Here is a 23402-nt window from a genome sequence, read left to right as displayed (position 1 = left end):
CTGTGTGCAGGGGCCACTAAGGGACATAATACTGTGTGCAGGGGCCACTAAGGGACATAATAGAGCGCACAGGAATGCGGAGGAGGGGGTCAGTCGAGGTCTTTGGCGTCGGTCGGGGGAGGGCCATGTCAAAAGTTCGCCACAGGGCCCCGCCATTCCTAGTTACGCCACTGATTCAGTATTTGGATGGACCAGTATGGGCGCAGAAGTAAAAAGAGTCTTTAGTTTGTCATAAGCAACTTGTGCCTCTGGAGACCTTTAAAATATTTGTTGTTTGTTTGTGAGTAAAGTGATTGGTAAGATGATTTTAGAAAAGTCTTTTATGAATCTCCTGTAGAAATTTGCAAACCCTATAAATCACTGACCATCTTTAAGATTTTTTGAGTGGGCCAATCCATTACAGCTTTGATTTTACTAGGATCCATACGCAGACCTTCTGGGGAGAGGATATAGCCAAGAAATTGGCTATGAAATTGAAATTCACATTTTTCAAGTTTGATATAAAGATTATTCTCCAGTAGACATTCCAAGACTAACTGAACATGTCGGCAATGTTCTTCCAAGGTGTCTGAAAATATAAGGATATCATCAAGGTACACAACAACAAATTGGTCTAAGAAATCTTGAAACACATCATTAACAAACTGTTGAAAGGTTGCAGGGGCGTTACAGATGCTGGAGGGCATAACCAATTATTCAAAATGTCTGTATCTAGTTCTGAAGGCGGTCTTCTACTCATGCCCTGGACAAATGCGTACGAGATTAGAGGCCCCTCTTAAAGAGGACCTTTCACCACTTTTGGGCACATGCAGTGTTATATACTGCCAGAAAGCCGACAGTGCGCTAAATTCAGCGCACTGTCGGCTTTCCCGATCTGTGCCCGGTGTACAGAGCTTACGGTGCCGGTACCGTAGTGCTCTATGGTCAGAAGGGCGTTTCTGACCATTAGCCAGAGACGTCCTTCTGCCTCGCGGCGCCTATCACGCTGTGCTGTGGAGCCGGGAGGAACGCCCCCTCCCTCTGCTCACACAGCTCGTCCATAGACCAGCATTATCAGGAGCGGGAGGGGGGAGTTCCTCCCCGCTCCACAGCACAGCGTGATAGGCGCCGCGAGGCAGAAGGACGTCTTTTGAAAGGTCCTCTTTAAATCTAGTTTGGTAAAAATGTTAGCAGAACGGAGTCTTTCCAGCAACTCAGGAATTAGAGGAAGGTGCCCCAGCTGGGGATGAGGAGGGTCGAATGAAGCTTTTCTTTAAATTTTCATCCATTTGCTTTGATAAATTTACCTGAAAGAACCTTGCAGAAGTCTTGGAAACGCAGTACCTAGGGAAGTCTCAGTAAATACTACCTAGTGAAGATTCAGTAAATTCTTCCATTTGAAGAACAATCTATAGACACCACCTGAAGGGGTTTCAGGAAGGCTGATGTGTTCTAATTGTAACTCTTAGAAAAAAATTTAGGCTTTCAGCAGTAAAATGAAGGGAGACACTGTGATCTCAATTGTAACCTGAAGAAAGAAAAAAAGAACCACCATTGATATTTGGTGGCACTGGCATGGGTCTTGTCAGTGGAAGCCCCTGAAGTTAACCTGCTCATGTTGGGAAGAACGTGGACATCTTGATATGTGAGCGAGCAATTCAAGAGAAAATCTCTGAGTAGGTCTGATTTATCTATTCATCTAATGAACCTGACTAGTTTTAGCTAAAGAAAAGGTGGTTGAGATGTTTTATTAGAGAAATAAAGGAGAAGTTATCAATTTGATTCTATGGTAATAGTCCTGGACTTTTTCAGGCAAAACTTGCACTTCAAGGAGGTAAAGTCATTATTATTGTCAGTCATCAACCAAGTGGTCTAGTAGGGCCCCCTCTAAATGAACAACCTGTCCAATGGTAAGGGCCAAATCCCACTTAATGTCATGCATTCGCCTCTCAGACATTATTATGTCTTCCTTCCATACTTGTCCAAAAACATATCCATGTTGCCAGAAGTTAATTGAGCTTTCACAGATACTTTGGGTTTAGTTTTCTTGCCTTTCCAATGAATCAGATGTTGTAGGATTTTAACTGAGAAACTTCCGTTTGTGACAAGAGAGTCTTAATAGACGATTCTGAAGACGAGTTACCAGACTTTTTGCTTCTTTAAAAGCCAAATCACAAAGTTTAGTCCATTCCCACAGCATTTAATGGATCTATTACTACGGCTATGTCTCCTTAGAATCAATTGAAGTTTGTTTCCTAAAAGAATCATGGTGGTGTCCTTGGTGCATTCACCACATCTTGAGCCATCTGGAGACCCCGGGAGAACCATCAAAAGTGTCACCACAGTAAATAATACTTGATAATGAATCTATCACTTTACCTTGCGGTCCTTCAGGACTCCCTGCATTAAAACAAAAAATTTGAATGATACCTGCATGAAGCAAAAGAATGTAGATGTGCATGTACATGATGTCAAATGGAGTAAAGTGAGATTAATGCGAGGATCACACTATCGTTGGACTGTTTCTTGTTATAGTCTGTGAAAGGACCAGAACAATGCCTAGGCGGGCTGCTACAAGAGTGGTCACATATGAAACCTTCAGACCTATTTAACTATAATGGGATGCAATGGGTGTCCGTTTTTGTTTTGTCTTTTTAAAACTAAGGCCGGATTCACACGGAGTATTGTGGCTCGTCATTTGGTACGTACACGCTGTGGGATCTTTTGTGGGCCATATACGCTCCCACTGTTTTCATTGTTTTCATTTTTCACTGTTTTCAATGGGAGCCAGTACTGTACACGCGGTGCTATTTTGCGGCCGCCGCAAAATAGCGCCACAAAAAGTAGTTACTACATGGAGAAGTTTCAGTAAATACAAATTGGAGAAGTCTCCTTAGATAAATACACCTGAATAAGCCTTAGTAAATACCATGTAGAATGAAAATTTTGGTAGATGCTACTTTGGGAGTGGGCTGCTTTAACTATTGGGCCCTATGTCTGCAGGGGCCCTGGATCCAGGCACCAGACTTTTTGCACAGGACATCTCCACTCACAACTGGCCATGTACGCTGATATACTTGAAGCCTATGACAAGGCAGAGAGCTGTGTGCTCTGGCCCCAGGAGCTGTAGGTGCAATGTGATGACGTCACTCACATCGTGCCTGCAGCATGCTGAACAGTCTGTGACAAGAGACTGCACAAATTGGCAGGGGAGCGAGTTAAGGTTAAAACGAGGCAGATGAACAGGGAACATTAAATTGGAAGCAGATGAAGGGGGACATTAAACTGGGGACATGAAGAGGAACATGAAACTAGGGGGCAGATGGAGGAGGGCATTAAACTGGGGGTAGCTAAAGGTGGGGCATTAAACTGGGGGTAGATGGAGGGGAGCATTAAACTGGGGGAGATGAAGAGGGACATTAAACTGGGGGGAAGATTAAACTGGGAGGGTGACATTAAACTGAGAGCAGCTGCAGGAGTATATTAAACTGGGGGTAGCTGGAAGGGGACATTAAACAGTGGGGTTTGCTTGACAGGGACATTAAACAAGGTGCAATTTAGAAGGGGACATTAAACTGGTGGCAACTGGAGGAAGACATTAAACCCTGGGGGTAGCTGGAGTGTGACATGTCTGCATCTAGTTGCCCCCAGTTTAATATCTCCTTCCAGCAACCCCCATGGTTTAATGCCTCATAGATTGTAAGCCCTTGCAGGCAGACTGTTCCAGTTGGTCACTGTTAGTATTATATCTTCCTGTACATTTTGTGTATTGTATGTAAATCCCCAAATGTAAAGCACCATGGAATTAATGGTGCTATATAAATAAATAAATATAATAATAATAATTATTATAGTGTCCCCCTCCAGCTGCCCCAGTTTTATGTGCTCCTTTAGTTTATGCATACAATGGGGCAGTTGTAGGAGAACATTATAATGTGGGGTCATATAATGTTAAGGTGACTGTAGGAGCATTATACTGTGTGGGGGCACATAGAAAAATGGATGAGAATAGGTGGAGTCAATAGCAGAGTCGAAGTGGGTGGAGCTAAATTTTCTTAGCGTGCCGCACATTCTGTCCCTCTTTCTATCTTTTTTTTTTTTTTAATGTAGATTGTGAGCCCCACATAGAGCTCACAATGTACATTTTTCCCTATCAGTATGTCTTTTGGAATATGGGATGGTAAAACCATGCAAACACGGGGAGAACAGGGGCGTAACTACCGTGGTAGCAGCAGTAGCAGCTGCCACAGGGCCCGGGCCATTAGGGGGCCCGGTGACAGCCGCTACCGCTGCGGTTTTTTTTCAATAGGCAGTTACGGGCCCTATTCACTTGCCGATCCTGGCTGGGCCGGGATCGGCAAGTGACACTGCGGGCCCCACAGGGGCTATCATTATACTCGGGGGTCTTTGCAGACCCCCGAGTATAATGACCGGTGGATCGGGAGAGGTAATAAACATAAAAAACTGTTACTTACCTCTCCGCGATCCTGCCAGGCCTCCGTCCTACTGTTGTCTGACGTCACATGAACCCAGCATGCTTCCCGGGTCATGTGACGTCCGACGTCATTAACGAAGGACGCGAGAGGAGGACAGCACAGGAGCCAGGGAACAGGTAAGAAGCAACAGTGGTTTTTTTCTTTAATGTTTTTATTCCCGATTTAGTCTCCGATTATTATACTCTGGGGTCTGAAAAGACCCCAGAGTATAATAATTGTTTATGGGTGTCCACAGAGGGACACTATTGGGGTTAACACTGTGTGTGCAGGGGACACTATAGGGGTTAATACTGTGTGTGCAGGGGACACTATAGGGGTTAACACTGTGTGTGCAGGGGACACTATAGGGGTTAACACTGTGTGTGCAGGGGACACTATTGGGGTTAACACTGTGTGTGCAGGGGACACTATTGGGGTTAACACTGTGTGTGCAGGGGACACTATTGGGGTTAACACTGTGTGTGCAGGGGACACTATTGGGGTTAACACTGTGTGTGCAGGGGACACTATTGGGGTTAATACTGTGTGTGCAGGGGACAGTAAGTAAGGGACATAATAGAGTGCGGAGGAGGGGGTCAGTCGAGGTCTTCGGCGTCAGTTGGGATGGGGGGGGGGGCCCCATGTCAAAAGTTCACCACGGGGCCCCGCCATTCCTAGTTACGCCACTGGGGGAGAACATACAAACTCCTTGGAGATGGCTTTTTGCCCTTGGCGGGATTTGAACACCAGGACTTCAGCGCTGCAATACTAACCACTGAGCCACCGTGTGGCCCCCTCCTCTTTCTAGCTTTTCAAAGTTGTATGGTGTGTTATAAATATTATCACCCCTTAAAAATACAAGTTTTCCCCTTATATACAATAATTGCCCCTTAAAAAAAGCCCCCCTTAAAAATAATTTTCCCACTCATAATAGTTCCCTTTCTTATAAATAGTTCTCCTGTATAAATAAAGGGGAACTATTATTTATATTGGGGAGGCTATTGGTTATAAATGGGGACTATTATTTAAAAGGGAGAACTCTAAGATAGCACTATTATTTATAAAGAGGGGACTATTACTGATAAGGGGAGTTATTATTTATAAGGAGGGACAATTACTAATAAGAGACAATATTTATAAGCAGGGACCCTTATTTATATGGTGGTATTATTATTTATCAGCAAGGTTTAATATTTATAAGCAGGGATAATTATTAATAAGGGGCATTATTATTTATAATAAAGGAATCTTAGCCCTCCTTTTGGATAATAATTAGAGATGAGCGAGTATTGTTTGGATCAGCCGATCTGAACAACACGCTCACATAGAAATGAATGGACGTAGCCGGCACGAGGGGGGTTAAGCGGCCGGCCGCCGTCAAAGCGGAAGTACCAGGTGCATCCATTCATTTCTATGGAGCGTGCTGTTCGGATCGGCTGATCCAAACAGTACTCGCTCATCTCTAATAATAATCTCTGCTTATAAATAATGAATGCCTTATTATTGATACGGGTGCAGTTGACTGTGAATAGGACATATTATTTATAAGGGGGGGCTACTATTTATAAGTGCAGGGGCATGGCCACTTATATTGTATGGGGCCAGTAAGAAGGAATTATACTATGTGGGGGTCAGGGGGACCAATTAAACTATTTGGGTGGGTCAAGTATGTGTAAGCGGTGGTGATGGGGAGGGGCCCACTTATGAAACCTTTGCACTAGGTCCACCAATGTGTTAAAACGGCCTTGTTTGGGGAACATTCCCAGTATATTTCACAACCTAAATCTTCAGTGCCAACTTTCTTGTGCTTATACTACAAAATGTCCAATAGGCTTAAATTCTGTCAGTTTTGATAATTTTTGACCTTCCATGAGAATTATAACTATTTTTCCAATCCAGTATTAGCCCCTCACCTCTTTCTCCTGATAATCCAGGTTCTTCTTTAGCTCTTTGGGCACCTGTAGCCCCCAGGACACCCTGGAAGGATGGTCAACCGCTCTGTGCCCCCTGTAAATTCCAAAAACATCTGAGCCCTTATTATGTTGTGATATAATATTCAGCAAGAAAGATTCTGCATTTCCTGGACAGAAGTCATGACCAGGAAAAGGACTGAGATCTCCATATGGCCCAAATCTGGTCTGACATATAGTGTCTATATATGTCCTGATGAGATCTTATTTTATTAATATCTAATACTATACTTCTATATAGTTGCCCCTTCTAAAATAGAGCCATTTCACAATAAGATTTCACAAAGGCAGCAAGCAAGATCTTAATTCAACATATACAAATGTCCTGACCAGGAGTTGTAGTTTCGACAGTATAATCTGATATTCCGTATGTCACGTCAAGTGTTGTCAGGAACGTCACTAAACTTTCTATCTATCAATATAATATTATTTAAAAAAACTTCTTTCTTCCTCACACTCATTTAACTTACTATGTGTACATAATGGTCCATACTACTATAAAGTTTACACATACATATACAGTTCACGCTATGTAACTCCCTAGGTGAAAAAAATTCAATAATTCACGTGTTTTTTTTTGTTTATCCGACTTCCCAAAGAGCAGAATAAAAACTTTCCATACCGATAAAAATGACTAGTCCTCCTGCAATAAACAAGCCCCCAAACAGCTTTGTTGAAAGAAAAAAAAATGTTGTGACTCCGACTACATGGCCACCAAAAATTTGTAATTTTTGTGTCTGCAACTATATACAGTACATTTAGTATTGTAATCCTATTGACCCCGAGAAGAAGTTACCATGTCAGATACACCGCAGCGGTGTCATGTTTTACGTTCTTGTTTAAGGTTATCTCTGCACTTTCTTTGCTACATTTGGGGGCTGCAGGTTTTACAGCTACTCAACCATAGAGCTGGTTAAGCGGAGACTACATTGCTCCTATCAGGGGTGTAGCTATGGGGGCTGCAGTGGAAACAGTTTCTACTGGCCCCTGTGTAAGAGGGTGAAACAGCCCCTGTGTAGTGAATGTGCAATGTGTAATTGAGTTGGTGTTTTCATAACCTGACATTTTGTTGTTTGACCACAAGAGGTCGCTGTTGCGAGATAACAAGTAAAAGGAAAAAGGCTGTATGCCCCTGGAAGATTGATGTGGAGACCCTGATCGTTGGAGGAAGGTTCTAGGAGCCATTTTGAGTCAGCGTGTGCTGGACTCTAGAGGAGAAGAGAGAGCTGTGGAGACATCTCTGTGCAGAGAGGGTCCTTGGAGGGAGAAGCCACAGCAAGAATAGCTGAGGATTTGAGATTTTCAGAGTCTGTCCAGACACCATCCTAAGGAGAAGATTACTGTCAGGGACTTGGCTGAGAAGTGAGACTGTCAGTGAGACCGCATGCTGTCCGAGGAACTCCTCTTCACCCTGATGCTAACAGAGACTAAAAGGTACCCAACAGAAGTAAGCGTGCACGCACCACACTGCAAGTTTGGCGCCATATTGCTGGGGACTGAGTAAAGGCCTGTAGTTAGTTAGTTAGGTATAATCATCACCCCAGGCTGCAATACTGGTGAACTATCTACCTGTCTAATAAAAGGACTAAGTCACAGAGGATTTCTACAGAGTTATATCTCCCAGAGAGGGACTTTTAAGGAAGTCTGGGAGCAACATTTAGTTTAACTTTACACTGTTTGGCTTGCAAGCTAACTAACCATTATACTTGCTTAGTTGTACTTGGTTTGGGGGAATTTAGTAGTATTGTGATAAGATTGTAAACCCTGGTGTTACACCGCCGGATGCCTGTGTCACACACACTGAATTGTTCATGTGTAATAGGGTAATAACAGGTAACAGGCAGCTGCATAGGCGCAGCTTGTAGGTAGGTAAAAGCTTGGAGTATATTGAAGGCCACACTAGTGGGCACCGTGCTGTATAACACCAGGGTCCCAGCCTCTAGGCTGTGTAAATGTAATACCTGGGAGTGTTCTTTTGGATAAAAGAGGTTATCTAAACTAAGTAAAGTCCTATCTTGGTTAAATTGAATTGGACTCACTTCCTTTGTTCGTGACTTCGCTGTATCCTGGGGAGCCCACCTCGGTACACGGCTTACACCTGGACCCCAAATGACCCATAAAAATGGAAGGTTGTTCCAGTAAAAAAACAAAGCTCATACACAACTCTTGATAGAAAGATAACAAATATTTTGACTCTTGAAAAAAAGGATTTCTTTAAAAAAAAAGGGATTTTTTTTTATTATGTGCAAAACTAATAAAATTATATTAATAATGATATAAAAATAATAAAACTATATACCCGTATATACTCGAGTATAAGCCGACCCGAATTGTTTTATTTATTTATCTTTTTTAAAGCTTTTTTTTCCATAGATCCCCCCCATAGACACCCCCCCCCCCTAAAAAACAAAAACTGACTCGAGTATAAGCCGAGGGGGGCTTTTTCAGTACAAAAACTGTGCTGAAAAATTCAGCTTATACTCGAATATATACGGTAAATTTATCACCTCCCATAATTTAGAATAAAAAGTGATGTTCCCCAAAATGGTGTCAATGAGATGTAAAAAGAATTCTCAAAGCTGTCCCACATGGGTGACAAGATATCAAATCCGTCATATGTAGAATCAGTTCTTCAAGACGTCTGTCACCACATGTGAGTGTCACTTACCTGTGCAGGTGTCTTGTGCCTGGCTGCAGATGAAGATGGGAGCGAGCAGGAGGCCCAGTATGTTTGGTGGTGAGAGGATCATGGCTGCTTCTCTGACTGCTGCTCTTCTCTTATGTCGTGGCGGAGTTTATAAAGCTAACCAGTGTCCTCTATGACCCTTCCTACTGGAAATACTGGGCGCTATTCGAGGAAATGATGTAATAAGGACAATGACTCGTATTGATTTGTCGGGAGATAATAAAGCGCAGAGGACCCGACTGTTTGTGTAACGTAGTAGGTAGAGATGAGCGAACACTGTTCGGAACAGCCGTTCCGAACAGCACACTCACAGCACGCTCCCATAGAAATGAATGGAAGCAGCCGGCACGCGGGGGGTTAAGCGGCCGGCTGCCGACAAAGTGTGCGTGCCAGGTGCTTCCATTCATTTCTATGGGAGCGTGCTGTTCGGATTGGCTGATCCAAACAGTGTTTGCTCATCTCTAGTAGTAGCTTATCAGTATGGAGGTGACATATTAACAATTCCCAGAATTAAAGGGGTTATCTGGGATATGGATATTGATAAGCTAACACGGTGTCCCCCAAAAGGATCTCTGTTGAAGTCTGAGCCATTTATTAACATATCTGGTGGTTTGTATTAATGTTGTATTGTTTAATACTGGATTTTTACATTTCCAGCTTTATGCTGGTCACTCAGGAGTTAATAGGGCATTCCTATGCTGCTACAAAGGGTGATCAATATATTGATAGTGACAGGATGGCAAGTGCGGGGCTACAAAGAAATGTAGGGCTTTGGAGCGTCATTCTGGGATTAAATTCCTTACAAAGGAAGAAAAGAATCGTAAAGAAATCCATGTAAGGATGATTGCTGTAGATGGTAAGTAAAGTTCTTGGCTAAGCAGTTTTTCTTTTCTTTTCTTTTTAATGTAGATTGTGAGCCCCATATAGGGATCACAATGTACATTTTTTTTAATTTTTTTCCCTATCAGTATGTCTTTGTAGAATGGGAGGAAATCCACACAAACACAGGGAGGACATACAAACTCCTTGAAGATGTTGTTTTTGGCGAGATTCGAACCCAGGACTCCAACGCTGAAGTGCTATCCACTGAGCCTCTGTGTTGCCCTTTTGGCTAAGCAGTTTAAATGGGTAGGGAATCAATGGAAGATGACCCCATTCAGGGCGACCAGTTGAAGCACCTTTAGAGGAAATGTGCCATAAAGTGGAGGCCAAGATTCTGGATAATCGCTGGGTCAAAGTCTGTGTTATATCCAATGGCCCCCTGTGGGTGACAGAACCTAGAAAAAAGATGGCTCAGGATGGTAAAGGAAAAGTATTTAGGAATTATTTTAATTACCAATATAGAAAAGTGAGCAGGATAAAAACACAACCTGTACAGTGGAGGGATCTATACAATATATAGGTTAAGACACCCCCGGAGCCATCAGCAAAGGGGGACATGACTTTGGGATGGGGGAACCAATAACTCCTGCAGTTTCTTCTTTGTGCAGTAGTTGAGTAGATTTATACAGACTGGGTCAGCTTTAAGAATATATCGGTGTATATTCAGCTTTAGTGTATATACAGCTGTAGGAGTATATATCTGTGTATGTTCTGCTGTAGGGGTGTATATCTGTATGTTCTGTGTAGGAGTATATATCTGTAGTAGGAGTATATATCTGTGTATGTTCTGCTTTAGTGTATGGTGCTTAGTGTGTTACTGTAGGGAGGGAGGAGTTAGGAATAGATGTCACTTCCTGTCTCACCCATCTTCATCCTCTTTCTCATCACAAGACCTGGATGAAGCATGTCTGCTGTATCAGGGAGTATAAGACTGAGATTTATCACCTCACACAGCGCTGGTGTCACCACATTACACAGCACTACTAGTGTAGTATCACTAACTATACTGTATATGATGCAGTATTACCACAAGATGTCTGCAGTCACAGAGTCCTCTCATGTACAGTATTTACCACACTGGAGACATGGCTGAGTCTCCTCCTGTAGTTACCACACATTGGAGACATGGCTGATATATCATATGTATATTACTATATTTCTCAGGATAAGATAATCCTTTAATAGTCCCACATTGGGGAAATTTCATATATACAGCTACAGCGTCCCCTCATGTATTTACTGCACACTGCTGATGTGTGTATGTGTATATGTGTGTATATATTTATATATGTGTGTATATGTGTATGTATATGTACTGCAATATTACCTCAGGATATATACAGTCACACATGTCCACACATGTATTTACCATAGACACTGCTGATATATATATATATATATATATATATATATATATATATATATACTGCAATATTACCTCAGGATATATACAGTCACACATGTCCATACATGTATTTACCATAGACACTGCAGACATGGCTGATATCTCATATATACTACTATATAATACAGGCTGTTCATGAGTGCTGCGGACTGAGGGTCTGTCTATGGTGGAGCTGAGAGGACACATGTAATGGAGGTCCTGTGGTGAGAGAGAGACAGCCTGGTACAGTGTGGTGAGGGTAATGGAGGCCGCACTGATACTCCCTGTATATGTCTCCAGCTCTGCTAATACTGGCTATGCTGGGGATAAGTTAAAGTTGATCATTTCTATGTACTTTCTCAGGCCTGTATACAGGTCATACTGTATATACTGGCCATACTGTATACAGGTCATTTTTAATTGGTGGGGGGTTCTTGGAGCTGGTTGAAATTGTAAACAGTGGGGAACATGGTGGTTAGTTTCCCCTGAGCCAGTGCTTGCGGCTGGGGGTAATTTGGTGTGATGGAACAGATTGGCAGACAGATTTTTGCTTGTGTTGTTATTCCTACTGCTCTATTTATGACCTCTGTATTAGGGCCCAACACACTTAGACAATGGATATCAGACAAATACTGCACCGGATTATTGTATTTCTTAGTCTTCATGTAGCCGGTGTCTTAAGAGCATTTACAGTCTGTATCCAGATAAGTATATGGATCACCATTATGTTATGTTACATCATACACTGCAGCCGGTCCCATTACTATGGTATATACTATATGATGGGATATTTCTCAGTGGGGTCCTATAACAGTATAATTCAGCTGCTAGGTCTTTCCTTATTACTGACTCTGGATTATTCTGGAGCTGGTATGACTTAGTATTATTGCTTGTACAGTATTTAGGGTGAGCCATGTAAGTTATTGTTTCTTTTAGAGCACCTTTAATTTCATTCTGTTACATATATATATATATATATAAAGGGATTTTCATGCATAGTCCCAACATAAGTACAATACTGTACACAAATGTCTAACTAGCTGAGTGATCTAGTACGAGTAGAAGAGAGGACCTGGTGTGTCTGGGGCTCCAATTTTTAGGCCAGTGTTGTACTTTGTTACTGTCACTGGCCTTGCCTTATTATGTAACCCTAAATGACATGATTGCTTAGGAGTGGGATGCATACAAGTGCTTCCAAGCCACTATGTAACAGGTGGTTTGCGATACACTAACAAGTTGTTTTGCTTTTTTTTTTTTTTTTTTTTTTTTTTTTTTTGGGGGGGGAGGTTGCCACTTCTTCAAACGTGTATAACAGAATGTAATATAGTTATTTACTAATGGGTTTTCTTAATACTAAATGTAATCCTAAACTATAGCTATTGTTGTGCATCATAATTCGTACTATTGACATTAAATAAGTTTTTTACTGGGTCCTTGAAGTTACTTTTAATTGGCAACCACCTTGGGTGTAGCCCAGTGCAGGGGTAACCATCGGAGGTATGACCCCCCTGGTGGGGAGGGGGGACCATCGGAGGTATGGCCCCCTAGTATGGAAGGGTAACCATCGGAGGTATGGCCCCCTGGTGTAGAGGGGTGACCATCGGAGGTATGGCCCCCTGGGTGTGGAGGGATAACCGTCAGAGTAACAGACCCCCTGGTTACGCCAAACTAATTAAATTTAAGAAGACCCTGTTAGGGTAAGTCCCTAGGGTCATGGCTGTCATTTTTCACATGCCTGTGCACTAAATTGAGCCCTCCGAGCTGGAGCTGGTTGCGGCTGGAGGTAGAGAAAAACATTTTATTTAAAATGTTTAAATTAAAAAAAAAAAAAAAAAAAACATGTTTTAATAAAAATCTAATGGCTTCAAGGACCCTCCGAGCTGGAGCTGGTTGCGGCTGGAGGGAGAGAAAAACATTTTATTTAAAATGTTTAAATATAAAAAAAAACAAAAAAAAAAAATGTTTTAATAAAAATCTAATGGCTTCAAGGACCCTCCGAGCTGGAGCTGGTTGCGGCTGGAGGGAGAGAAAAACATTTTATTTAAAATGTTTAAAAAAAAAATACAAAAAAAAACCAAAACATGTTTTAATAAAAATCTAATGGCTTCAAGGACCTTTTCTGATGATTTGTACTTTTCTTAGTGAAGATATATGACCACTTATATTGACCAACTCATGTTTCTCTTCATGTTGCTGACCGTGTGATACGGCCAGTGCCGTACAGTGTCTATCGCAGCCAGCTAGTGAATGGAGCCCAGCACTGCTTACCATGATAACCCCATGCTCTGTGTGCAGGAGTTATATAGGCCTATGCCGCCCCCCCCCCTTCCTTGCGGAACGGGCAGCATCAGCATGGTGCTGTTCCATGTCCAGCAAAGACGAAAATTTCAGCTTCTACTTTCAGTCTTGGTGCCCTTGGGTCGGTGCATGCGGCTAAGGGTAAAGGTCATCAAGTGCTCTGAAAATGATTGAGAGATGACATTACAGCCTTCTCACTGCCTTCAGAGACTACGGTATCTCAAGCGGATCATGGGCTTCTTCTCATCATTCTAAGCATCATTCAATGGCTTGTTTTGCTGTTAATGTGGTTGTGACCCATCAAACAACAATGGAGGGTTATTTCACTCCAGTAAGTGCCCTGGGGTTGCTGTAGTATCTGGAGAAGCCACAGCACCACAAGTACTTCTCTCTTCCCTTCTTTATACTCTCTATGTCTTTCCTTGCAGTATCAGTGGGTATAGGGTTGCCAATGTATGTAAATCGACAGTTCTAGTTTTTAGTGGGAGAGGTATTCCTTGAAGAGGTGTTATCTTGTACATGGTATATACATCTGTATCATGTGTATACAGTTACCACCATAAGTGGAACCTCACACCTCATAAGTGGGATGTAGGTACTTCTGTGCATATATGGTTGGCAATTACATGTTTGTGGTAGGGCGGTATCCCCATGTATACTGATTTATGGCAATTTCAGTGTTATAGTCTATTTCTCTTTACTAGTTTCTGACTACAGCCAGATCACTTTTGTTGCATTTTCAGCCACATTCATAGCTTGGTATTGTCGGGCAGGTAGTATGGGGACTTGTAGTATGTAAGGTTTCTAGAGGCTAGTGCATTCCTACTCAGTTTGGTGGCGGTCGAGTCCATTTAAGGTGTCAAATGGCCTCTTCTGTGGCGGTTGAGGAGTCAGGTGGAAGTTGCAGGCAAGTTATTGTAGACTTATTTTAACTAATAGAGGAGGTTAAACCTCATGGTGGTGAACAGGCTGAGCTTTAGAAATGGCCAGCCTGAAGGATGTCGTAATAGTAACGTCATCCAGAGGCGGGCACAGTGGTTAAGCACAGGGTCGTTGGTGCCCTTAAAGTGTACTGGCTCTGTTAGAATTGCAAGCCGGAGCGTGCTGCCCCCCTTTATTTATTTATTGCTGTCTGGCCGGGTGCTGTATGTCAGACAGCTGGGGATCTCACAGTATTCGTGAATCCCAATGGTCTAGCACTTCACCTGACTCCTTCTGTCATTATTTTACTTCTGTGAGTTTAATAAAGCTGTGGCCATTTTTACAACCAAAATAAAGTGTTTTGTGCATTTATTCCAAAGTCATTATTTACCGTAGTTTGGGTGGTTTTAGGTAGGAGTGAGGGACATCCCATATCCAAAGTCATGTAGACGTATATGTTACCGAGAATTTCATGTAGAATTGGCCATAAATATAAGTCTGTGATTCCCTTCTTGTCTAACTTGTCCATTATGATAAAGAGCTTATAGAAAGGCTGGTTGACAACTCCTGCCACAGCAATAATGATGGCCATTTTCATTGTCACCAGATTTACTAGTAGTAAATAACTAAAAACCAGGTGGGCCGACATTTTTATAGCTTTACATAAGAGGACGACTCAAGTTCTGAGCCTTTCCTCTACTTCACACGTCTCATCTTCATCTCAGACCTCTTGTAGGAGTAGTTATAACCGTTTCCTGACTGCCAGGTTATTCCATTAGCAAAGGATTCATGTTTCCCAGGAAGGTACAGTCCATTCAGGTTGGATACATGGCACACCTTGTGCCACCAGGCTCCCTTGTACAAATCCACACAATTTCTAGTATCAGCATCATTGTCTTGGTCCAGAGTAGAGAACATCATCCCATTGTGGTACGACAGAGAATCTCCTGCACCAGGATACAAGTGATACATATTATAGTGACGTCCATGACTAGTCCAGGATACAAGTACATTATAGTGAGGTCCGGGACTAGTCTAGGATACAAGTAGGATACAAGTATAGTATAGTGACGTCCATGACTAGTCTAGGATATAAGTATATTATAGTGATGCCCATGACTAGTCTAGGATACAACTATATTATAGTGACGTCCATGACTAGTCTAGGATACAAGTATATTATAGTGATTCCCATGACTAGTCTAGGATACAAGTATATTATAGTGACATCCATGACTAGTCTAGGATACAAGTATATTATAGTGAGGTCCATGACTAGTCTAGGATACAAGTATGTTATAGTGACATTAAGGACTAGGTTAGGATGCAAATCCAGTTATGCTAAAAAGTTTACATACCCGGCAGATTTTTTTTAACTTTTTTTCAAAGAATATGAATGATAACACAAAAACTTTTTCTCCACTCATGGTTAGTGGTTGGGTGAAGCCATTTATTGTCATACTTCTGTGTTTTCTCTTTTTAAATCATAATGACAACCAAAAAATGACCCTGTTCAAAAGTTCCCATACCCCCCTGATAACATGCCCAGAAGTTGTAGTTGAACTGTATAAACCAGGAAAGGGATCCAGAAAGATCTCCAAGGAATTGCTAATGCCGGTCAGCAGTGTGCAAACTGTGATTAACAAATGGAAACTCCGGGGCTCTGTAAAAACCAAACCACAGTCAGGTAGACCAACCAGGATTTCGGCCACAACTGCCTAGAAATTTTTTCAGAATGCAAAGAAAAACCCACACATAACATCAGCTGAAATTCAGGATTGTCTGAAAACTATCGGTGTGGCTGTTTCAAGATGCACAATAAGGAGGCACTTGAAGATGAATGGGCTGCATGGTTGAGTATCCAGAAAGTACAAAAAACACTACTGTGCAAATGCCACAAAGAATCTCACCTTCAATACACCAAACAGCACAGATAAGCCTCAAAACTCCTGGAACAAGGAATGATGAGACAAAAATCAAACTTTTTGGCCACAACCATAAAATGTTACATTTGGAGAGGTCTCAACAAGGCCTATGATGAAAGGAACACCATTCCTACTGTAAAGCCCGGAGGTGGATCACTGATGGTGTGGAGATGTGTGAGCTTCAAAGGCACAGGAAACTTGGTCAAAGTAGAAGGAAAGATGAATACAGCGTGTTATCAGCAAATACTGGAGACTGCAAATATGCACTCATCAGCCAGGAAGCTGCACATGGGACGTTCCAACATGACAATGATCCAAAACACAAGGCCAAGTCGACCTGTCATTGGCTACTGCAGAAGAAAGTGAAGGTTCTGGAGTGGCCATCTCAGTCTCCTGACCTCGATATCATTGAACCACTCTGGGGAGATCTCTAGCAGGACGTGTAAGACAGCCCAGGAATTTACAGGGCCCAGAAGAATGGGCAGCTTTACCATCTGAGAAAATAAAGAGCCTCATACACAACTACCACAAAAGACTTCAAGCTGTCATTGATGTTAGAGGGACAACATATGGTATTAAGAACTGGGGTCTGTGAACATTTGACCCCCCCCCCAAATCTGCCGAGGTATGCAAACTTTTTAGCACAACTGTATATTTTAGTGATGTCTGTGACTAGTCTGGGATTATATCATAGTGACGTCCAGGACTTCTCCACCATACAGATGTTACTACCATTGATCCTTACCTATATCTCCACTGGTATATACTCCGAGTACCAACTTGTATTTCTCACTTTCTCCCATCACTTTAAATGAGTTGTACTTAGCAAAATAGTTTACAAACTCGAAGTCTTGCAGATCAATGCGAAGCTCCCATGTACCTGTGACAGAAGTAAAGAATTCCTTTACAATACATTTCTATAGGTGCGTGAGAACTCACAGCACAACCTTTATATAACATGGAGCTCCATGGCCCCAATACAAAATCTGTAGCAGGCCCCCACCTATAATGGATTATTTAAAGTCCTGGTTTCTTCCTATCGGGAAGAGACATGTTATGGCCCATTATATACCTTATGGACATCTGCGCCTATTGAACCCGTTAAAGGTACAGTACTGAAAGAGGTTGACTACTTATCCCACCCTCCACAAAATTGCCTTAGATGGATGACTTTTTAGGTACTAAGAAAAATGAGCAAATCACATGATAGAATGCTGGATCTGCTGAGCTCTCAGTCATAATATATGATATAGGCACTGTATGTGCTAGTCGCATCACAAAAATGAGGCATGACCAGCACATTTTGTGTTCACGTCACAAAAAGGAGCAAAGCACACAAAAAATAGAGATGTGTCATGCTACGTAAAAGGTGGGGCTTTGTTTGTAAACCCCCCCCCCCCAAAAAACGAGTTAATATGAATATTTTCCAAGTCTCCTGGAAAACAGGTTCTAATAGTTGGAAAGAATGACTGAAGCGGGGACCGGTATGTGAAAAACTGCCCTAGAATACTGACTGTGAGAGAGAAGGAAGAAGATGGAGAGATAAGATCCAAAGGCTTTGGCGTCCCTCTCTGCGGCCGCAAGAATTGGCAATGAAGTCGTCTTCTGTGCCACTCACCATCTTCAGACGTTAGTGTGGATGCTAGGTACTACCAATGATGAGCCCACCTCGCTTGGCGTCTCTTTTTATCTCCCCTGTCTCAGTCATAAGAAGGCCTGATGATCTTTTACCTGATGAAGTTATCTTGTGAATATTTTCATTCCCCAGCCAGAACTCAGATAGGCGATTACCAAATCCCATCTTGTAGGATTTCCAATCACGTAGGAAATTAACAGAACCATCGTAACGTCTCTGGAAGACCTACAAAGAAACAGATGCTGAAATGTGGACTGTTGTCTTTTACTTTTGTTAGATCTCCCGCCCACCATCTTGTAATCTGCAGAAAGTACCTAAAAGAATTGACTATTTCATATGGTAGTGAAGTTGTTAATAAATTGGTAGCTAGTAGAGATGAGCGAGTACTGTTCGGATCAGCCGATCTAAACAGCACGCTCGCATAGAAATGAATGGACGTAGCCGGCACGCAGGGGGTTAAGCGGCCGGCCGACGTCAAAGCGGAAGTACCAGGTGCATCCATTCATTTCTATGGAGCGTGCTGTTCGGATCGGCTGATCCAAACAGTACTCGCTCATCTCTAGTAGCTAGACAAAGTAGAGGCGAACGATTTTCCTGTAAGAGGCTCCATTTTAATTGTGCTCCTCTATATATTTGTCTGCCACATATTCCACAGCACTTTAAAGACATTGTTGTCATTGACAGTCTCTACTATGAGAAAATAGAATTCCTTAGAGGAAACCCACACAAACACATGGAGAACTCCTGCAGATGTTGCTCTTCGTCAGATTCTAAGACTCCATTGCTGTACTGTTACACTGCTATCCTCTATGTCACTGAGCCTCCCTATGGTGCTCTGCTAAGTCCAAAAGTTTTCATTACAACTTGTATAATACTCATCAATTCATATAAAAACAAGAGAAGACGTACAATCCAGCCGCCACCATCGGTCTCCATATCACATAGGACTCTGAGCGGTTGATTTCCATCAGGATATATAATGTACCAGTCAGTGAAGGTAAAACCTTTCTCCAGAAGGGATTTACAGTCCCGAGCAGCTGTAAGACACAAGAATAAGGAGAAGGAAAGAAGACGTGGAAGCTATGAGAACACTGTAATATTTCAGTTCTCCAAGTTAGTTGAACAAAGTTTGAGTTCTGGTATACTCCATGAAAACTTGGTGGATTCATACATCAGTCTTCTCATCTTAGATCTCTGTCGATCTCTAAAATCTTTTAGAGATGGTTTTCTAAATCTGTAGCCTAAGTAGAACCTCCATTATCCAAAACTTTTCAAGAAGAACCACCCTACATCTCCATCTTTCTTACAGATACCTGGAGCACACCAGCCTTAAGCTCACACTACACTTTTGTCTGGCCAGCCTCCTGAACCCCCATAAACATGTATGAACTTGGCAGCGCAGGTTATAGAAATAGATAAAGTGGAATCTGTCTGTACCGGATTGTACCATCGGTTGTCCAACCTTTCTTTTCCCTGAAACTGTTGAATTTTGCTAAAACCTATCAAAGGTATGTGGCCAGTCTTATGGACCATCACTCACCATACACCGCTTCTGGAGAGCCTGGATCTCCCTTATCTCCTGCGCACAACAAGAAAGAAAATATATGAGATGTTTCTTATACAGTGTAGCTTGACATTGGTTACATCATACACAGAAATCAATGGAATTGAACAAGTAAAAGATATCAGAGTGTAACTTCACCTTTTGGTCCTTGAGGCCCCGTGACCCCTCGATCTCCTGCATTAAAAGAGAAAATTAAAATTATGGTATATTTACATAGGACTACAGTATGTAGAGGTGCATATATGTGATAAATGGAGAAATATGGGGAAAGTAGCAACAGAGGAGAAGAACAGACCAGGAGGAACCATGAAAAAGGAGAATGGAAAAGATGAATAGATGAAAGTGTAGCAGTGAAGCCAAGTCTCTCCAATGTGTTTTATCATGGGGGTTATGGTGAGGTCCTTTTAGGAGGTTGACATGTGTTAGGAGCACTTATTTATGTACTCTATACACAACCACCTTACATCTACCTTTTATCCCTGGTGGCCCAGTATTTCCTGGACTTCCTTGAGGACCTATATAAAAATACAAACAAACATTGTATAAACTATCATATATATAATATATATATATATATATATATATTATATAAAAAGTCAGTGAATACTACTTGGAGAATGTTTCAATAGATAATACCTGAAGTATTCCCAGAAAATACTATCTGAAGAAGACTCGGTAAGTAGTACTTGGAGAAAAATTATGAGATATAACCGAAATAAGTATTGGTAAATAGTACATGGAGAAGAATGAAGAGATACTACCTGAAGAAGTCTAGTTTGATAAATACACCCAAAGGAGCCTTGCAGAAGTATTGGAAAGTATTGCCTGGAATTTTTGCCTTAAGTTTTGGTAAATATTACCTGAAGAAGACTCAGTAAATACTACTTGGAGAAGAATCAATAGATACTATCTGAAGAGGTCTCAGGAAGGATGATGGAGAAAGTATAGGAGATCACCAAAAGGAATGAATGGAGACATTGGAGCCTCAATTGTAACCCAAAGGAATAAATGGAATCATCACTTGTATTTGGTGCCACTGGAATGGAGATTGTCAGTGGGGACTTCAGGGCTGTACCCTGCAGTTAGCCTGGTCAGGATGGGAAGAAGTTGTAGTTGGACATATTGATAAGAATTTGAGCGAAAAGCTCTGCGGAGGACTGATTTATCTTCTCAGTTATTGAAACTGGGAACTACAACTCATGGTGAAGTAAGTTGATGGAGCTGGTTGAGTAGTTTAAGGGAGAAGTTTACAGCAGGTGGTCAGAGTACATAACTTTCAGATGACATCGTCGTATTGTCAAATTCTTACACCAATTGTTGTAATAAGTAGGTACTTGACATGTTTTTGTTGGGCAATGTCTTGAGTAAAGTCCGTATTAGTGTGTTGGGTAACCTGGTCCTCTTCTAAATGAAGAACCTGTGAAATGGTCAGGATGAAATGTCATGCATTCCCCCTTCAGAGTGCTCAATGTTTGCCTGGCTCACATGTCCATGTGGCCAGAAGTTCATTGAGTATTCACAGAGGCTTTCCAACTGAACAAGTGTTGATGGTGGTAACTGAGAAACTTCCATGTGACAATAGAAATATTATTAGATTTTGAAATCTCAAGATTCTTGCCTAAAAGCCAGGCTGCAAAATTGTGTCTAATTCCAAATCATTTTATTGCTACATCTCCTGAGAACCAATGTCAGCCTATATTTCCGAAAATAAAATACTATGGCGGTGTCCTTAGTGCATTCAATACAACGTGTGTAAGCTACTTGTGCAAGCCACTTGTGTAAGCCACTTGTGTAAGCCATGTGCATCAACGGTGTAACCACAGTAACTAATAATTGATAAAGAGTCTATCGCTTTACCTTTAGGTCCTTGAGGCCCTTGAGCACCAGGATTTCCTACAATATGAAAGAGATTTTAAATGATACCTTCATATAGCTACAATATGTAGATGTATATATTATGACAAATGGAGGCGTAAGGTGATGTAAAGTAGCAACAAAGGAGAATGAGAACAGATCAGAAGAAACCATAAAAATGGAGCGTGAAATATCAGTTAATGAAAACCTAGATATGATGCCAAGCCAATGTCTCTGGTAGTGAGGGATATTATAGAAGCTGGTACAGTGAGGATCTTCTGTGAGGTGGCTTTGGAGTATTTTTCTTTGCACTCTAAAGACAACCATCTGACACTGTCACTAACCTTTCACCCCTGGTGGGCCAGCCTTCCCTGGACTTCCTTGAGAACCTGAATAATAAAAGCAAACATAGTATAACCATAGATCAAAATGTTCAGTGTAATTTACTAGAGAAAAGTCTCAGCAGATACTATCTGTAGACATTTCAGTGAATATTGCTTGGAGAAGTCTCCTTAGATAAATACACCCGAATAAGCCTTAGTAAATACTATGACCAGCAGAAACATTACATTGGTAGCTGCTACGTTGGGAACATTCCTTGTATATTTCCCAATCTACCTCTGCACTGCCAACTTTCTTGTGCTTAAGTTACAAAATGTACAATAGGCTTAAACTCTGCGAGATTTACAAATTTTTCGGACCCTCCATGAGAATTATGGCTATTTTGCCAATCTAGTATTAGTCACCCACCTCTTTCTCCTGATAATCCAGGTTCTCCTTTAGCTCCTTGGGCACCCGGAGCCCCAGGACACCCAGGAAGTACAGTCACCCGCTCTGTGCCCCCTGTAAATTCCAAAAACATGATATCCCTTATGATACATAAAAACAAATGATACAATATTCAACAGAACAGATTCTGCATTTCCTGGACATGTGTCTTACAGAAGAAGTAGACATATGGGCAGCGTGGGTCGCATCATTGGCCACCCTCTTTCCCCACACGATCACAAAGTGCCGATGGTCTATACAGAAGCGATGCGGGATATCATATAAGTGATCACAGCATTGCATATTCTACTTGACTAATAAATATAGTAAAACAAACCACAGTAATGGAGGCCGTGCTAAATAAATCAAACTATGCAGACTAGGATTACTGTGTACAGAATGACTCATACTCTAAAGTTATCACAATATTTAACTCCATTTATGAACAAAAATAAAAAATGGTGTCAATGAGGTGTAAAAAGAAATGTTGAAGCTGTCCCACATGGGTGACAAGACGTCATATGTAGAATCATTTCTTCAAGGCGTCTGTCACCAAATGTGAGTGTCACTTACCTGTGCAGGTGTCTTGTGCCTGGCTGCAGATGAAGATGGTAGTGAGCAGGAGGCCCAGTATGTTTGGTGGTGAGAGGATCATGGCTGCTTCTCTGACTGCTGCTCTTCTCTTATGTCGTGGCGGAGTTTATAAAGCTAACCAGTGTCCTCTATGACCCTTCCTACTGGAAATACTGGGCGCTATTCGAGGAAATGATGTAATGAGGACAATGACCCATATTGATTTGTCGGGAGATAATAAAGCGCAGAGGACCCGGCTGTTTGTGTAACGTAGTAAGTTATCAGTATGGCGGTGACATCTTAACAATTCCCAGAATTAAAGGGGTTATCCGGGATATGGATATTGATGACCTAATGCAGTGTCCCCCATAAAGATCCCTGCTGTAGTCTGAGCCATTGATTAACATATCTGGTGGTTTATACTAATGTTGTATTGTTTAATACTGGATTTTTGCATTTTCCAGCTTTAGGGCCCCTTCACACGGAG

At 41.8% G+C, this 23402-nt stretch overlaps 1 protein-coding gene across 1 annotated transcript; it reads right to left on the bottom strand.

The window, feature by feature from the left end:
* Positions 1-15291: 15291 nt before the first annotated feature.
* On the bottom strand, positions 15292-22997 carry LOC142184765 (ficolin-2-like). The gene is made up of 9 exons (XM_075259828.1): positions 22916-22997; positions 22325-22417; positions 21919-21963; positions 21578-21613; positions 19697-19735; positions 19066-19193; positions 18252-18381; positions 17266-17400; positions 15292-15542 (listed from the first exon to the last, which is right to left on the bottom strand). The coding sequence occupies exons 1-9, from the start codon at positions 22995-22997 to the stop codon at positions 15292-15294; spliced, it is 939 nt and encodes a 312-aa protein (XP_075115929.1).
* Between the last annotated feature and the right edge of the window lie 405 nt (positions 22998-23402).

Source organism: Leptodactylus fuscus, chromosome 11 (genome assembly GCF_031893055.1).
Source record: "Leptodactylus fuscus isolate aLepFus1 chromosome 11, aLepFus1.hap2, whole genome shotgun sequence".
NCBI classification, from domain to species: Eukaryota; Metazoa; Chordata; class Amphibia; order Anura; family Leptodactylidae; genus Leptodactylus; species Leptodactylus fuscus.
This window is presented reverse-complemented; position numbering and strand designations above follow the sequence as displayed.